The sequence below is a fragment of the Diabrotica virgifera genome, chromosome 1, assembly GCF_917563875.1.
Source record: "Diabrotica virgifera virgifera chromosome 1, PGI_DIABVI_V3a".
Taxonomy (NCBI): domain Eukaryota; kingdom Metazoa; phylum Arthropoda; class Insecta; order Coleoptera; family Chrysomelidae; genus Diabrotica; species Diabrotica virgifera.
The window spans coordinates 63,925,163-63,941,275 of record NC_065443.1 but is presented as its reverse complement, the minus strand read 5'-3'; the positions used below and the strand labels follow the sequence as shown (position 1 = coordinate 63,941,275).

Below are 16,113 nucleotides of genomic sequence, written 5' to 3'. Positions count from 1 at the left end.
ATCAATTACCAAATAGATGTAACTTACCCTGAATTGCACTTGCTGGAGACTTGGCATGTTTTTGATAAATATGACCATCATCAATTTCATTTTCTGAGGTATCAACAGCAAAAACAAAATTCAGATAAATGAGACAGAGCAATGGCGTGTATTTTATTATAGACGACATCTTGAGCTAAAATCAAAGAATAGAGACCATAATATTAAATATATAATATCTAGTAGAGATAAATAATAGGTGTAATCTACTACACCAATAATTGTAAACAAACCTTTAAATCTTAATCACCAACTATAAACCTTTAAAACTTAATATGTCAATGACCCTTAAATAAATAAATAAGATAAATGACAAACTGTACTATTATAATTGGCAAAAAATAGGTGTGACAAAAACTGTCAAAATTATAGTAGGTATAACTTGCCTATTAGGCTATTAGGCTATTTTTTGCATTTATACGGGACCAAACCTTTTTATTGGGTTTTATATATTTTTTAAAGTTCAAATATATGTAATATTATGTGCTCTTCAGATATAACTATCCATCTTAAATAACTTTAAAACCACTGATTTTTACAATGATTTGGCAAGACCAACTCTGGTCTGTGCCCATTGAACTGGCAAGTACCAGCATTTTCGAGCAGGGAAGCATGTTGCCCTTTGAGCATGTATTCTAATATATCTAACAACATCGACTTGTAGTCACCATATTTTATCACAATATAATATGTCAACCATATAATATGGGGTTACCACTTTAAATAGTGTGCTAGTTTCAAACTACTCAGCAGAGTGCACTGAAGATGTTCTGAATTAGAACGAAAACGTTTTGCAATCCATTTGGATGACATTTTAGATAGTTTTTAATAAACGATTTTATACCAGTATAAAATTTGAAGTTTTTACTTCTGTACGAGTTTTTTAAACTATGGTATACAGCCAACTATTGGGATTTTACCATTGATTTTATTATTGTATAAATTTTTGGGAGTGAAATGTTCATTCTAAATTTTTGTAATAAAATTAAAAAAATTTTTTTCAATCCAGTTTTCTTGCTTTTATATTCATTTCTCTCATAAACTAATCACTATAAGCATAATGTGTTATACATTTTTGAAATCACTACAACGAGGAGAATCCAAATATCAAATAATAAAAGGTGGTAGTAATTAAAAAAAATTAAGGGATGGTACGGGGGGTGAGAGAGGTACCTTTCTCAGCAAGCCTAAATATGGCATAATGTCTCCCCATTCATATTATTGCGTATTTTTGCGCTATTGCCTAAAAAATCAGTGGTTCAAAAGTTATTTAAGGTGGATAGTTTTATCTGAAGAGCACTGTATATACTTTTTTATATTTCCAAGTGGGCTGGAAATTGTTATTAACACTAACATAAAAATGGATAATTTCCCAAATCGCTTCAGTAAAATTTTTAGGCGTATCTCATTGAAATGAATAATTATTCACTCTTGGTAAGTTTTTGAAAATGCTTACTTTTCGGGTTATTCGTAATTTTTGTTAAAAAATGCGTTAATTAGTGATTTTTAGAATTGTTTTCTAAAAAATTACCTAGCAAATTGCAATTATACAAAAAGCTCTACATTCTGTGAACTTTCAAGAACAATATGAATATTTTAACAACGATAAGTGGTTTCTATCTGGCTGAAACCATATAGTCCTGTCGCCAGGTGGGGTACAACGGCCTCCTTTATTCAGTGGACTCACCCAGGTTTTTTTATGTATTTTGACCCGTAGAACACGAATTTTTTGGGTAACAGTTGATCCGGATGTCGATAAGATTGTTATAAACAAAGAACTTGAGGAAGTACATAACAGCGATTTTTCGCAAAACAAAATATTTTTTTGTATTTTTTGGGCCATTCTAAGCAAAAAATGTTCTGACAAGTTTTTTCGTAGAATGCATAGTTTTCAAGATAAACGCGGTTTAATTTTAAAAAAATCCAAAAATTGCAATTTTTGAACCCGAATAACTTTTGATTAAAAAATAAAATAGCAATTCTGCTTACCGCATTTGAAAGTTTAAGTCCAATTCTACTAGTTTTAATTATTTGCATTACCAAAAATTAATTTTTTTATTGTTAAACAAAGCTCTAAACACATTGTTTGTGATGAGTGCTTGAGTGATATTTTCAATGCATCTCCCATTTAAATAATTAGAATGAACAGGCTATTTCTACGTAGGATGCTTTAAAACGCAAATGCATTGGGCACGGGAAACACGCTTTTTGTTGAATGGCAATTCATTTACCTAGTAGTTTTTAGAAAAAAAAAATTTAAAATCACTAATAGGTATTCAATAAAAAATTGGAAATAACTCGAAAATGAGACAAAAAAGTATTTATTTCGATGAGATACGCCTAAAACAATTTTATTATAATCGATTCGAGATTTTATTATTTTAAAAGTTATTTGTTAATAACAATTACCGGTCCACTTGGAAAAATTAAAAATAATACATTTGAACCTATAGACTTATGCACATTATAAAGGAACTACAACGTTAAAGGTGTTTTATTGTTTCGTATGGTCAATGGACCCCCAAACATGAAAAAACCGCGGAGTGGGAAAAAGACGATCGAATCTATACTAGACCTTGGGTCCACAAAAAAAAAATGTATTACCTCCCTCATAAGACCTATTTTATTCAGTTATTCATGTCGAGTCGGACAACTTTTCTTTTTCGGAAAATTTTCGGGAGGGGTGCGTTTCGTAAATATAGAGGTTTTTAAACTTTGGTGCGTCCGACAACTGGAATACCCTTAAAAATTTGTCGGAAAATATTACCAGTAAATTGTAAATATTTTTATCAAACAATCCCGCAAAAAATAGCTGTAAAGGTATAAATTGTATGACTCTTTATGATGCGTGCGCCCCAGTGGCGTACTGAGCATTGTACCGCGGGTTCCGCGGAACAAGGGCCCGCTCTAACCCGATTTTTGCTCCTTTTTTTTTCTAATTTGATGGGGACATTTTGAACTACAGAAGTATAAATACACTAGAAAATGTAACTGCTAAATAAATTTTTATTTTTGTGTAGGTACAATACTTATAAATAAAAACGAAGAATCTGGGCCTATTTTACCACGAGGCCCTTGAGGCCCCTTCCTCGGGCCCGCATTTTAATTGGGCCCGAAAAGATCATGAAAAGATAATTTTTATTGCAAAAACAAAATAAATTTTTAAAATTATTTCATTTTACGAACAGGAAATGATATACATGAAATGTTTGCCTTGTCGGCAATATCGGCAATAAGCAAATTTGTTAGACACCACTCCGAAGGATTAACAAGAGGTAAAATTAATAGTAATAGGTACTGTCACGTTTTGTCATAATATTGATTCAAAATGAACTTTAAATTTAATAGTTATAATAGTTAGATTTTGATGCCGTTTTCTTGCTTGCTCCTGTTATTTTTCAGTCCTGTGATTTTTAAGTTAGTTCAATTAGTCTATCCAATAATCATTTAGTCGTTTTATTAAATTTCTTAAAAAACTTATTTTTCTTTACTGAGTAATCGTTTCGTTATTATCATGAGTTATATATGTATATGTAGGCTATACACTCCGTGCAGAGTTGGAGCCACTCTTATTGAGCTCATTGACTCATTTATTGTGGTGAGTCACTCCACATTCTTTCTTCTCTCAAGTTAACTAGTCTAATCTAGGGTTCCTCTTAGCGTCCTCTGTTATTTTCCTCCATATGTCCCGGTCCTGTATTTTCTGTCTCCATCTCGGCACTTCCAATCTTTTTATGTCCTCCAATATCTGGTCTTCCCACCTGTTTTTTGGTCTTCCTTTCGCCCTTGTTATATTTGGGTTCCACATTGTAACTTTTCTTACATCTTTTTCTTCTCCCATTCTTCTTAAGTGTCCATACCACCGTAGTCGCTGGGTTCTTATAGCTTTCACTATATCCTCGCCTCCTAGTATGTTTCTTATTTCTAAATTCAAGAGCCTTTCATAATCTCCGTGCACTGTTTTCTTTGGTCCATAAATTCTTCTTACCATTGTTCTTTCAAATATTTTTAACATTTCTTCTTCCCTCTTTGTTAGGCTCATGGTTTCTGCCCCATATATCACCACTGTTCGAATTGCTGTTCTATATACTCGGATTTTCGTAACCCTGCTGATATTTTTGTTTTTTAAAATACTTTTGTTTTTATAATATGCTTTATGACCCGCTTGTATTCTGTTGGTAATTTCTATATTTCTTTCATTTTTGTTGTTAATTGTGACTCCCAGGTATTGAAAATTACTGACTATTTCAAAATTATAATTTCCGATTTTTATATTTCTTTCCTCTGTATCTTTGTTTTTCCTCTCTATTTTCATGTATTTAGTTTTCTCTTCATTTATTGTTAAGCCTCTTTTCACCGCTTCCTTTTCAATTTGTCTGGTTATGACATCTAAGGTTCTTTTGTCTCTTGCGAGCACCGCTAGGTCATCAGCATATGCTACTATCTGGACTGAATTGTTGGTGATCGTCCCATTGAGTTTGCACGTCTTAATTATGGCGTCTAATGTTATGTTAAAGAGCGTAGTTGACAGCTCATCTTCTTGTCTTACTCCTGCATTGTATTCGAATTCTTCTGTTGTTCCTTCCTGCGTTAATACGGATGCCTTTGATTCTTTCATCGTCATTTCCACGAGTCTTATTATCTTTCCAGGTACTTCTATATTCCTCATATCGTTTACTACTTCTGGCCTCTTAATACTGTCAAATGCTTGCTTGAAGTCAATAAAGAGGATATGCAGCCACATGTCATATTTATAGAATTTCTCGACTGTCTGAGTCACTATGTGTATGGCATCTACGGTAGATCTTCCTTTCCTAAAACCATTTTGATAATCCCCTATTTTTATATCTGTATGCTCTATCAATCGTTTATTTATCATTGTGGTCAAGATCTTATAAACTACATTTAGAAGAGTAATACCTCTGTAGTTTTCACAAACTTTTGGGTTTCCTTTTTTAAATATCGGAACAATTAACCATTTTTTCCATTCTTTAGGCATTGATTCTTTTATCCAAATCTGTTTAATCAGGTTATACAATCTTTGCTGTATGGCTGTCCCTCCATGTTTAATCAACTCATTAACTAGACAGTCTGTTCCCCCTGCTTTATTTTGTTTTAGTTGGCTTATCACTTCGTTAAATTCTTCTGCCGTTGGTATGTTTTGTTCAGGCCGTTCTTATTTTTCTTTACTGAGTAATCGTTTCGTTATTATCATGAGTTACAAACATTTAAGTGGCAGTGAAAAACGAAAAAATCAAAAATTAAGAGAACAAGAACGGCATGCAAAAAAAGATGCAATATTATCATATTTTACATCCCACAACAGTGCACAAAAAGGAAGTTCGGCCTCCCATCCTGTTGCTGATCAATTTATGGTGACTAGTGAAAGTCATAGTGAAAATAAAATGTGATGAAGGGCGGGTAGCAATCAAAGAAAATGATGACTCCACTGTTGATTTTCAAGTGACTTCACCTGGTACAAGTACATCTCCGTCATCTGCTATAGAAAACTCTTTTCCTAGCGATATAGCGGGTTGACCAAAACATTTAAATCTTGAATTTCAACAATATTTTATAAATAATATTCAACCGAATTAAAATATTGATAAAATTGGTATGGTGAGTGTGATACACAATTAGATAATAATAAAACCAGACATTTGCAAAGTGCGATTTTTTATAAAACGAAAGATAACGGAGAAAAAATTCTTCGCGAGTGGTTGGTGTACAGTCCTAAATGTTGCTGTGTTTATTCTTACGTTTGTAAACTGATTTATACGAAAATTGTTCTTCTAACTTTCGATGGGTATGACTGGAAAAATATCAAGAGGACAAGTTATTCAACATGAGCGATCTGCTGAGCATATTTTCTTAATTGGTACGTTAGTCAAGAGAAGTAGTACAGCAGGACAAATTGTAACATTAATGGAAAAAAAATATTTAGAAGAAAAGGAACATTGGAGAAATGTTCTTATGCGTCCCTTTGACGCACTAATGTGAAAATGTGTGTCCCTTTTTTTCGAAATCTTGAAAAAACTAGTTAATATTTTTGAAAAATTTTAACGCAGAATGAACGACTACATTATTACCGAGGGCCGAAAGTCCCTTAGAATAAATAAACAATTATTTTTGAATGAGACATTTGAAATTAAGAATCACACTAAATTTTCTCTTTTTTTTTTCACCCCTGTAACTGATTAAATAATCATTAAAGAAGTTTTCTAGACCAGGGCATTTAGCACTAAAAACACCCGAATAAATAATTTTTTAAATACAGCACCTAGATACCTGCAGTTTTTTGCATTACGTTCAGGATGACGCCAGGAAAAAAGTCTACTATTCAAAAATGGGTGGAAATGCATAATTGCACTGTAAAGTGCATAAAATGTATCCAAAATTGCATAAATATAAAAATAAAGTCAAAATCAGTATACTAAGGAACAAAATTTATTATTTGGGGGGCTTTTGGGGTCACTGAATACGATTACGCCATCAGAACTGACCTCCAGATCACCTGGTGCCCAAGGTCACTGCAAGAGACGTCATCTTCTGGAGTTTCGATGGTTTTTGGCATTAAATCGATGCAAACGCGTTACTCGCCGGTTTTAGGGGTCGCTAAGTATGAATATGCCATCAGAATTGACCTCCAGAGTACCTGGTGCCCAGGGTCGCTACTAAGGCACGTCATCTTCTGGAGTTTCAAGGGATTTCGGCACTAAATTGATGCAACTGGACTATTCGGGGGTTTTTGAGGTGGTTAAACACGAATCTGCCATCAGAACAGACTACTGGATCACCTGGTGACCAAGGTCACGGCAAGGGACGTCATCTTCTGGGGTTTCGAGGGTTTTCGGTATCAAATTGGTGCAAATGGATTACTCGGGGCGTTTTTGAGGTCGCTAAACACGGATATACCATCAGAATAGACCACCGGATTACCTAGTGCGCAATGTCACTGCAAGGGACGTCATCTTCTGGAGTTTCGAGGGCTTTCGGTGTTAAATTAATGCAAATGGATTAGTTACGGGTTTTTGGGGTCGCTAAACACGAATATGCGATAAGAATTGAACTCCGGAGGACCTGGTGCCCAAGATCGCTACTAAGGCACGTAAGCTTCTGGAGTTTCGAGTGTTTGCGGCATTAAATTGATGTAAACGGATTAATCACTGTTTTTTTGGGGTCGGTAAACACGAATATGTCATCAAAACTGAGATCCGGAGTACCTGGTGCCGAGGGTCGCTACTAGGATACGTCATCTTCTGGGGTTTCGAAGATTTTCGGCATTTAATTGGTGCAAACGGATTACTGGAGGGTTTTTGAGGTTGCTAAACACGAATATGCCATCAGAATCGACACCTTGTGCACCTGGTGCCCAAGGTCACTGCAGGAGACGTCATCTTCTGAAGTTTTGAGGGATTTCGGCATTAAATTAATGAAAATGGATTACTCGGAGTTTTTTAAAGTCGGTAAACATGATCATGCGATCAAAACAGTCCATCGTAGCACCTGGTGCCCGCGGTCACTGCAAGGGACGTCATCCTCTGGGCGAGGTATTTCGGTACTATATTGACGCAAACCGATTACTTAAAGGTTTTTGGGGTTGATGAACACGAATTTGCGATCAGAACAGACACCGGACCAGCTGGTACCTAGGGCACGCCATCTTCTTGAGTTTCGAAAGTTTTCGGTACTAAATTAATTCAAACGGATTTCTAATGGCTTTTTGGGTTGCTGAATACGAATACACCGTTAGAACACACACTGGAGCACCTGGTGCCCAAGGCACGCCTTCTGAAGTTGCGTGAGTTTTCGGTACCAAACTCATACAAACAAATTACTTTTGGGTTTTTGGGGTTGGTGAACACGAGTATGACTTAGATGAAGGATTCTGGAATATCTAGTGATTATGATGATCAATAATAACGCCAACGCATAATAACATTGTCATAAGAGAATATAGTAAATCGATCTGGAAATAAATAAAGAAAAAATATTGTCAGATATAAATAAAGTTTATATAAATTTTATATATACATAAGTAAGAAAATTGAATAGCACAGTCAGTCCCTTGCAGTGACCATGGTCACCAGGTACCCCATGGGTCTGTTCTAATGGCATATTCGTGTTTGGCGACCTCAAAAACCCCCCGAGTAAATCATTTGCATCCATTTTATGCCGAAAACCCTCGAAAATCCAGAAGATGACGTCCATTGCAGTGACCTTGAGCACCAGGTGATCCGGTGGTCTGTTATGATGGCATATTCGTGTTTAACGACTCAAAAACCCCCGAGTAATCCATTTTTATCAATTTAATGCCGAAATCTCTCAAACTCTGGATGAGGACGCCCCTTGCAGTGAACTTGGGCTCCAGGTGCACAGGGAGTCGGTTTTGATGGCATATTCGTATTTAACGACCTCAAAATCCCGTAAGTAATCCGTTTGCATCAATTTGATACCGAAAACCCTCGAAACTCCAGAAGATGACGTCCCTTGCAGTGACCTTGGGCACCAGGTGATCAAGAGGTCTGTTCTGATGGTATATTCGTGTTTACCCACCTCAAAAACCCCCTGAATAGTCCCGTTCATCAATTTAGTGCCGAAATCCCTCGAAACTCCAGAAGATGACGTGCCTTAGTAGCGACCCTGGGCACTAGGTACTCCGGAGGTCAATTCTGATGGCATATTCGTATTTAGCGACCCCTAAAAGCCGTGAGTAATCCGTTTGCATCGATTTAATGCCGAAAACCATCGAAACTCCAGAGGATGACGTCTCTTGCCATGACCTTGGGCACCAGGTGATCCAGAGGTCAGTTTTGATGGCGTAATCGTATTCAGTGACCCCAAAAACCCCCCAAATAATAAATTTTGTTCCTTAGTATACTGATTTTGACTTTATTTTTATATTTATGCAATTTTGGATGCATTTTATGCACTTTACAGTGCAGTTATGCATTTCCATTTATTTTTTTATAGTAGACTTTTTTCCTGACGTCATCCTGAACATAGTGCAAAAAAACTGCAAGTCTCTAAGTGTTGTATTTAAAAAATTATTTATTTTGTGCTAAATGCCCTAGTCTATTCAGGGACTTTCGGCCCTCAGTAATAACCTAATCATTCTGCGTTTAAATCTTTTAAAAATACTCATTAGTTTTCTCAGGATTCGAAAAAAAATTAATGCATTTAAAATGCATTGGAGCCGAAATTTGCGCCTATTCTCTTAAATGTTGGCAAAAATTGCTTTTATTAATTTCTTTTTAATAAACTCATGTTGTATGATTAAATATAGATATCAACCCCACCGTTATCCAAGGTTTTATTTTTGCTATTATTTTTTTATTTAAGCTTTTTATCTCCCTAGGGGTTTGTATGTAATTATCTAACTTATTTATAAATGTATCATACATATTTGAGAATCTATTTTGTTCATTTCTCAAAAGCTGTTTTAGTTTTATGATAGGTATTACGGTTTTTAATTATGACTGGAGATTTAGATGAAAATTTTTGAGTTTCATTATTTATAAAAACAGCTGGAGTAAAGTGATCAGTCATGTCAGTATGAAAAACGATAGGTTTCATATTAATTTACTGTTTTAAATTAGTTTAAGTTTTTATAAATATATGATGATTTATATTTAATGTTTATTAAAAACTTTTGATATACAATGTGTGTTTTTATTGGACGGGGGGGGCGCATCCCAACTGGAACCAGGGTCCGCTGATCTATCGGTACGCTACTGGTGCGCCCCCCATATGGAGTTCGCCCTAGGGAGTCATAAATGATGATTTGTTTTTGCAGGATTGTTTTATAAAAATACTTACAATGTACTGGTAATATTGTCCGACAAATTTTTAAGGGTACTTCAGTTGTCGGACGCACCAAAGTTTAGAAACCCCTAAAGTTGTTCGACTCCACATGAATAACTTAATTAAAAAGTCTTACAAGGGAGATATTATTTTTTTTAAGTGTGAACCCAAGGTCTACTATGAATTCGATCGTCCTTTCTTTTAAATCACAAACCTATGAAATTGGATCTTTTAGATATTTTTCTCAAATTTGGTATAAATTTTTCTTTTAAGTAATGGTTTAATAATTATTGTAGTTCATTCACTGTGTATAACGTATAGGTACATGCTCTTTGTAAAATATTATATTATTTTTTCCGGAATACCTAATTTTCTTAATTTAAAGATAAATTCGGTATGTAAGGTGATAAAATTGTGACTAAATCAGTAAGAAATGCTGGTGGAAATAGGAGTACATTATTAAAAAAAGAACACTGGAATATATTCCAAACAATGAAACTATTATACTGTAGGTAAATATTAATGTCACAGATAAAACTCTTCTTTTGTTCCATTTAGGTATGTAGTTTTTCACAATTTTATTTAGAAAATAAAGATTTTATAAAGTACAACTACTTACCGTTAATATTATCATCATTCACTATTAGAATAAAACATTTCCGATGTTTAGAAACAAACAAACAAGAATAAACTGTATACTACTTTAATTTATAAATTAAATAACGTTTCTTAATTGGAACAATCGCAAATTATGTTCACGGTTGGCGGTCAGTTACGGTGGAACAGGTTTTGCGCGTGCGTCATTGTATCGACCTGTTTTGACAGCAATATTGAGACGAATGTACTGTTGCAGATTTCTTGCGATAGATTAAAATACCAGGGAAATAAAAAAATCGATTAAACAAAAGAATAGCTCTGATTTTATATTTATGTATAATAGGCCAGTAAGGATCTGTGAAAAAACGTCTATTTTTGGATGTGAAAGGTGGCATTCGGATTTTTGCAGATAAAATTAGGTGACACCTTCAGTAATAATAATTGACTTATGCTCCTTCTCAAATATGCCCGGAACAATAATAAAAAAATTAAAATATTTAAAAATTTCGAAAAACGTCGATATTTTTCTGCTTTCTTTGCTTATAACTTTAAAACGATTCGTTTTGGAACAAAGTCGTAGAGAAATAAAATAAAGATAATTGAATTTTGTATGATATATGACTAGTCAAAAATGTCTTAACGTATTACCTTTTCTGCAATATAGCAATAAATACAAAAAAGGGGGCAAAATACGCCTGTTGTTATTCAATGTTTTTAACCACTTTGGTGGCACTTAGAACCTTAGTAATTCGCTTAGGAAATTCTTTGTAACATACTTAAACCGTATACCAAATTTCATTAAAATAGATTTTGCATAATAAATGTTCAATCTAAAAGTTTTTAAAAAAGTTCAAATTTTTTAAAACCTTTCTGAACAAAAAGTAGACCATTTAGAAGTTGTCTAATTTTTTTACATATAAAGAGGTGCTCTACCTATCTAATACACTTTTCAGAATTAAAATCGGACTATTTAAGGGGCCTCAGCAATGTTTTAAACTTATGAACAATTTTTTGGCTTATAAAAAAATAGCTTTGTTTAATAATAAAAAAATTAATTTTTAGCAATGCAAATAATTAAAACCGGTATAATTTGACTTAAACTTTCAAATGCTGTCAGCAGAATTGCTATTTTATTTTTTAATCAAAAGTTATTCGCGTTCAAAAATTGCAATTTTTCGAATTTTTGAAAGTTCCACTGCGTTTATCTCGAAAACTATGCATTCTACGAAAAAACTTGTAAGAACATTTCTTGCTTAGAATTATCCAGGAAATACAAAAAAAGTTTTATTTTGCAAAAAATCGATGTTATGTAATTCCTCAAGTTCTTTGTTTATAACAATCTTATCGACATCCGGATCAACTGTTAGCCAAAAAAATTGTGTTCTACGGGTCAAAAAATACATAAAAATCTTGGGTAAGTCCATCTAAATAAAGAAGCCCGTAGCACCCCCTCCTGGCCACAGGACTAATTTGTTTATAAGCCAAAAAATTGTTTATAAATTTAAAACATTGCTGAGGCTGTTTAAACAATCCGATTTCAATTCTGTAAAGTGCATTAGATAGGTGGAATGCTTCTTTATATGTAAAAAAATTGACAAATCTTTGTATGTGCTAGTTTTTGTTGTGCAAGATTTTAAAAAATTTTAATTTAAAAAAAAAAGTTTAGATTGCAAAATTATTATTCAGAATCTAGTAAGTCAATTTTAATGAAATTTGTTGTACGGTTTTAGCACATTACAAAAATTTTCTAAGCGAATTAGGAAGGTTCCAAGTGTAACCTAAGTGATGGAAAATCATTGAATATGGACAGGCTTGTTTTGCCCCCTTATTTTATATTTATTGCTATTTTGCAGCAAGGGTGATAAATTAAGACATTTTTAACCAATCGCATCTGATAGAAAATTTAATTATCTTTGTTTTATTCCTATACGACTTTGTTTCAAAATGAATCGTTTTAAAGTTATAACCAAAAAAAAATAGGAAAAAAAACGAAATTTTTTGAAATTTTTAAATATTTTATTTTTTTTATTAATGTTCCGGGCATATTTGAGAAGGAGCATAAATCAATTATTATTAAAGAAGTTATCAGCTAAATTTATCCGCAAAAATCTGAATGCCACCTCTCACAACATTACTGCTCTATAAAGGATTAGATAATTAAATAGGCATGAACTCGACCAATTGGTTATACAGGGTGAGGCAGATAACTGGCCTATTAGAAATATCTCGAGAACTAAAGGCAATAGAATCATGAAAATTAAAATAAGGGGGTTTTGAAGGATGATCTATTAAATGAAAATATTTTCATCTCTTTGCAACTTCCGGTTATACCGGAAGTTACTTATAACTTCGTTTTTTTAAATGGGACACCCTGTATATTTTTACATTTTTGGATTCTCTTCGATGTCTTCTTTCTTAAAATATAAGGTTTTGTAATATTATACAGGGTATTTTAAAAGATAATTACGTTTTTTTTATTAATTTCGTAGCAACATTCACACCCTGTAGAATTGTAGTAGTTTGACATCTAAAACTCTACTTACGTTCAAATGATTTTTAATATACTCTACTATTGTTAAGAATCATTAGTATAGCTAAATTTTTAATTTTAGTATACAGGGTTGGTCGAAACTCGGAATGAGTATTTTCTGAGTTTTCTTAAATGGAACACCCTGTATTTTAGTATTGTAATGAAATGATATTTTATGGTACTTTTTTATTTCTTAAGCATTCTCTATACCTAACTGCTTTAATTTGTGCTTAATTGTTAATCGCACCAACAATCTTAACTAAGTAGGTATTTCGATAGCTAAACCATTATTGGTAATTTTAAGGACCAGTCTGGATTAATATGTATTTATTTCTGAAAAATTATTTGGGTTTGAGTATTTTCACGGCCAACCTAATAAAATTTTACGTATTTTTTGTTGCAATTAATGTTTAGCTTGAATCACCAATAACTCACAAATTAAAGCAGTTAGGTATAGGGAATGCTTAAGAAATAAAAAGTACTATAAAATATCATTTCACTACAATACAAAAATACAGGGTGTTCCATTCAAGAAAACTCAGAAAATACTCATTCCGAGTTTCGACCAACCCTGTATACTAAAATTAAAAATTTAGCTATACTAATGATTCTTAACAATAGTAGAGTATATTAAAAATCATTTGAACGTAAGTAGAGTTTTAGATGTCAAACTACTACAATTCTACAGGGTGTGAATGTTGCTACGAAATTAATAAAAAAAACGTAATTATCTTTTAAAATACCCTGTATAATATTACAAAACCTTATATTTTAAGAAAGAAGACATCGAAGAGAATCCAAAAATGTAAAAATATACAGGGTGTCCCATTTAAAAAAACGAAGTTATAAGTAACTTCCGGTATAACCGGAAGTTGCAAAGAGATGAAAATATTTTCATTTAATAGATCATCCTTCAAAACCCCCTTATTTTAATTTTCATGATTCTATTGCCTTTAGTTCTCGAGATATTTCTAATAGGCCAGTTATCTGCCTCACCCTGTATAACCAATTGGTCGAGTTCATGCGTCGAGTTCATGCCTATTTAATTATCTAATCCTTTATAGAGCAGTAATGTTGTGAGAGGTGGCATTCAGATTTTTGCGGATAAATTTAGCTGATAACTTCTTTAATAATAATTGATTTATGCTCCTTCTCAAATATGCCCGGAACATTAATAAAAAAAATAAAATATTTAAAAATTTCAAAAAATTTCGTTTTTTTTTTCTATTTTTTTTTTGTTTATAACTTTAAAACGATTCATTTTGAAACAAAGTCGTATAGGAATAAAACAAAGATAATTAAATTTTCTATCAGATGCGATTGGTTAAAAATGTCTTAATTTATCACCCTTGCTGCAAAATAGCAATAGAGTATATTAAAAATCATTTGAACGTAAGTAGAGTTTTAGATGTCAAACTACTACAATTCTACAGGGTGTGAATATTGCTACGAAATTAATTAAAAAGCGTAATTATCTTTTAAAATACCCTGTATAATATTACAAAACCTTATATTTTAAGAAAGAAGACATCAAAGAGAATCCAAAAATGTAAAAATATACAGGGTGTCCTATTTAAAAAAACGAAGTTATAAGCAACTTCCGGTATAACCGGAAGTTGCAAAGAGATGAAAATATTTTCATTTAATAGATCATCCTTCAAAACCCCTTTATTCCAATTTTAATAACTCTGTTGCCTTTAGTTCTCGAGATATTTCTAATAGGCCAGTTATCTGCCTCACCCTATATAGTCGAAGCAATAAAGCACTGAACCTCCGAAAAAAAAAACGACAATAGGGATCTTAATAATTCTTTTTGCATTCGATTCGTGAATGAACCAGGAAACTTTGTGACCCAGAGCCATGATATAATATTGAAAAACTGCATACAAAAATGCATTCTTAAAGTGCATCTCAAACAGACAATAAAAAAATTCAGAACTCGTCAATTATCCACGGAAATAAGTTCAATTTTGTTACTCGGGGGTTTTTGGTGTCGCTGAAGACGAATATGACATCGAAAGTGATCTCCGGAGTACCCGATGCCCAGGGTACCTATTGTTTACCTCGTCTTGTAGAGGTTTCGGCAAAAAATTTATTAAAAAATTAGTCAAAAATAATTACTCGGGGGTTTTTGAGGTCGCTAACGACGAATATGACATCGGAAGTGATCCCTGGAATACCTGGAGCCCAGGGCAGAGTTGGGTCGGATACTGAAAAAAAGTATCCGGATACCGGATACGGATACTCAAAATGTATCCGGATACTTTTTAAAAAAGTACGAATACTTTCATTTAAAAATGTATTCGGATACAAGTATCCGGATATTTTTTTCGGATACTTCCTAGGATACTTTGAAGAATACTTTTTTAAGAAGGACATAAATTATTACAATTAGAACTATGTGATGTGCATGTATTTTTAATCTATTATATAATAATAAAAATACATTAAATGATGGAGAAGGAAATCAGAAAGTACTCAAAATTTGTTTATTGCTTATGAATAATAAAACTAGAACATAAACTTATAAGGAAACATTAAATTAAAATAAAAACGTACTAATACAGAAAGTATTCCAATTGTTGACGAAGTCAGAAGTGAAGTGCCTTTGAATTTGCCTTTGTAAGTACCAATACCTTAAAGTGTTCATCGCTTAAAGCTTTTCTTTTAGGCATATCAATCATAGTTGCAAAAGAGAAAAGTCTTTCAACTGGTGCTGACGAAGGTAAGCATGTGTTGTACTTTATTGACACCCTTTTTGAGATTGGGTATTCATTTAAGATGTTCAAATTGGTTCTTTTGTCCTCCAAATATCTTAACAACTCCAACTGTACTTTTGAAGTTTTATTATTGATGCTGGAACCCTGTTCATTCTGTGTATAATTAATAGTACAGCTGTTGTCCACTTGCTGGTCTCGAAAATTGCTAAAATCAAAAAAGTCATCCAAATTTTGATCTCCACTTTCATCTGATTCATTGCAACTTTCCAATTCCATTTTTGTTTTAGCGACAGTTATAATGCATTTTTTTTATATCTTCTATAGTTTTTTTTGGGAATTTTTACGACATTGTACCACTTAAGCTTAAATTTAGGAAGAAGAACTGCAGCTATAATTGGATCTTCCCATTCCAAATTTAAAATG

At 32.9% G+C, this 16,113-nt stretch overlaps 1 protein-coding gene across 1 annotated transcript in view; it reads right to left on the bottom strand.

Annotated features, from left to right (window-relative positions):
- Positions 1-10,666, bottom strand: part of LOC114334615 (kielin/chordin-like protein) — a 31,314-nt gene extending 20,648 nt beyond the window's left edge. The window contains exons 1-2 of the mRNA XM_028284692.2: positions 10,463-10,666; positions 28-175 (exon numbers count right to left, since the gene is read on the bottom strand). Coding sequence (XP_028140493.2) covers positions 28-175; positions 10,463-10,480 — 166 coding nt within the window. The 5' untranslated portion in view covers positions 10,481-10,666. The remainder of the gene's footprint in view (positions 1-27; positions 176-10,462) is intronic.
- Between the last annotated feature and the right edge of the window lie 5,447 nt (positions 10,667-16,113).